Here is a 3,027-nt window from a genome sequence, read left to right on the forward strand (position 1 = left end):
TGCTGAATCTTGCGAATGGTTTACGCTCGGGTATCGCCAAGGTTTTTGGCAAAATTTGATGTAATATCGCTGCTCACGTTGTTCAGTCATTTTCCAACTTACAAGTTAGTGGAATCCGACGAGAGCTCGCTACATGACCTCACTCACAGGCCGACTGACAACGACTGACGTTTCCTGCAGGCGGAAAAAATTCAGGGCTGTGCATGACTGTCCCCTCCACAACTCCATCAAAAGAGGCCTCCGCGCATCATTGGTTTACGCGGAAAAAATAAAAGTCCGATACTTTTTGAACAGACCTTGTATATGGGCAAAATGAGCAAAGATTGGTTTTGGGCTCCTTGTCGGTGGATGCCCTCAAACCAATCTTTCACAAGAAAATATCTTTCCTCTCAAAAAAATTGTTTGAAGTCAAGCTTTGCGCAGAGGCGATATCGTTACTAATGAGGTTTGAGCCGAAGTGCGATTATTGCTAGTTGAAAATTGTTTGAAGTCAACACTGTAGGTCTACATGGGACCTCTGCATTCAAATTTGCGGTCTCTTGAAGCTACCGAGTATAACGTGCCATTGGTAGATACTGTATTTTACAAGGAGAATTCTCAGGGTTTGTGTATTTAAATACATTTGTATTATTTTATTCGTCATGTTGAACAAATGTCTGCGAAATATAATTACCACTAAATTTTCAAAATGACAAATTTATAGAATAAATCTTTGATGGATGATTAATACAGAGTCCAGCTTAAGTATCCTCATAAAGGTGAAGGCATGCACTTAAATCTATCAAATGCTGCCTTTTCTAACTTTTCTCTATCATCCGGATGAGCAATTCGAATTAATTCGTAAGCTCTGTGTCTTAGAGTCTTGCCAAAAAGATTAGCAATTCCATATTCTGTAACTACGTAATGGACGTGGCCACGCGTGGACACAACTGCCGATCCTGAAAATTTCATCAATTTACTGGAAAATCTTTCTAAATGTCTTTAATCTTAAATATTTTTTGGTCTTCTACTTACCAGGTTTTAAATGAGGTACGATTTTGGCCTGTCCTTTATTAGTCCTCGAATGTAAAACGATTATGGGCTTTCCCTTTCTGTCTAAACTTTCAGCAGTTCCTCTTAAAAAGTCTACCTGACCTCCTAATCCTAGGTAGAAAGGTCGAAATATCACTTAAAATTCTACAGGACCTCATAGAAATACAAGAATACATATACAACAAAAAAAAAAATAAAACAAAAAAATTATGAAATAAAATCTAAGTTTACTAGTGTCGAGCGAAGCGCGAACTCACGACCGAACTCCTACTGTTTAAAATACGAAGACCGCTTGGCCACTGGTGGGCCCATTCTGTTTCGTAAGTTGTACTTTTGACAATGTTTCCACATCACCTTTCATCTTTGTTTAACATTTATGAGCGAGAAAATTCCTTCAATGTTTTGTACAACTTTATATTATAAAATGTGGCCCACGGGTGGTACTTAGTCGTGGGTTCGCTCCTGACCAATTAGCTGCTTGCGTGGAGTTTTCCGAATTTTATTCGCGTGTCTAACACCTAAATAGGGGCCAACTTCACGTAGAAAATCCTCGCGAGAGCACGCCTCTTGGCGGATCACCCATGCGTTGTATATTACTTTATTCCATCAATCTAATCCATATAAAATTTCATGAAATTTTTGAATAATTCAAAATTCAAATAAATAATGTGAATTATTCAAAGTAACAATTTACCTGAATAGATATAAGATCCAATACAATCAGCTGCAACTTCTCCAGCTAAATCGATCTCGATGCAAGAATTAATGGCCACCATTTTGTGATTTGAAGCGATCACTCCCGTGTTGTTAGTGAAACTGATATCCCTCATCTCTATATTATAATGTAAAATATTGATTATCAATATACTCTATATTAAAATATTCACTATGAAGTAATANATCTCGATGCAAGAATTAATGGCCACCATTTTGTGATTTGAAGCGATCACTCCCGTGTTGTTAGTGAAACTGATATCCCTCATCTCTATATTATAATGTAAAATATTGATTATCAATATACTCTATATTAAAATATTCACTATGAAGTAATATATTGGTTTGATAGATAGCCAAGGCGTTTGAGGTGTCAGCTTATCGCTCTGAGAATTGGCCCATCGGTGGCCGAGTGATAAAACTATGGAACAATGGAGTTCGAGCCTCACCAACAGGCTGATTACATGAAGTTTTCCGGGTTTTAACACTAAAATAAGGGTAGTTTTCCATTGAAAAAGTTCCCCTCGAGTCACGTCGCCATTACAAATCCGGATATCACTGAGAGTTAGACTGACGCCTAAACCACCGCAGCAAATCGATATCGATTCATAAAATTAAATATTATTTAACCCACTTACCGATAGATATATTATTGTTTAGAAATTCGTAAAGTTTTTTAGTTCCTAGAGTAAAAGAAGCGACTATCTTTCCCGGAATGACAGTCTTGTATTCATTAGTAATTACACCAGAATTGAACAAATCAACTAATCCATCACTGAACATTTCAGTATGAATTCCCAAACTGCGATGATGTTTCAGTGAAGCCAGAACGGCATCGGGAATTGATCCAATACCTAAAAATATTGACAATAATTAACAATTCAACGTTCCGGGTTCTTTATTGTATACACATAAAAGCTCCCCGAAACAATACTCACCAGTTTGAAGTGTTGCACCGTCATCTACTAAGTTATCTGCAATCAATTTTCCTATTTTTAAATCCTCCTTGGAGAAGGGTTTCATTTGCAACTCGGGTAGCTCATGATGGCCTTCCACTATAAAATCGAAGCGGTTGACATGGACTTGGCTATCACCGAAGGTTTTAATTTGATGCAAATTGACTTGTGCTATTGCATGGATAATTATAATTACACACGGCTTCGTCAAAAACGTAAATATATAATTCAAAATTATGCAATACCTATAACACATTTGGCTGTTTCTATTGCAGCTCTGGTAGATTCTACGCAACCTCCCAAACTACAGAAACCACGTTCATCC

The 3,027-nt window shown here is 37.2% G+C and overlaps 1 protein-coding gene and 1 non-coding gene across 2 annotated transcripts; one reads left to right on the forward strand and one right to left on the reverse strand.

Annotated features, from left to right (window-relative positions):
• Window positions 1-411: 411 nt before the first annotated feature.
• Window positions 412-553, forward strand: LOC111617438. Its single transcript, XR_002755412.1, has one exon. It is a non-coding gene; the product is annotated as a U4 spliceosomal RNA (small nuclear RNA).
• On the reverse strand, window positions 483-3,023 carry LOC111617437 (4-hydroxybutyrate coenzyme A transferase-like; the record flags this gene model as incomplete). The annotated part of the gene is made up of 6 exons (XM_023358728.1): window positions 483-938; window positions 1,015-1,143; window positions 1,727-1,864; window positions 2,385-2,600; window positions 2,685-2,873; window positions 2,948-3,023. Coding segments are annotated over 6 exons (936 nt in total), but the record flags the coding sequence as incomplete, so codon positions are not given.
• Window positions 3,024-3,027: the final 4 nt, after the last annotated feature.

This window comes from Centruroides sculpturatus, unplaced genomic scaffold (genome assembly GCF_000671375.1).
Source record: "Centruroides sculpturatus isolate CEXI.00-Female unplaced genomic scaffold, Cexi_2.0 scaffold6104, whole genome shotgun sequence".
NCBI classification, from domain to species: domain Eukaryota; kingdom Metazoa; phylum Arthropoda; class Arachnida; order Scorpiones; family Buthidae; genus Centruroides; species Centruroides sculpturatus.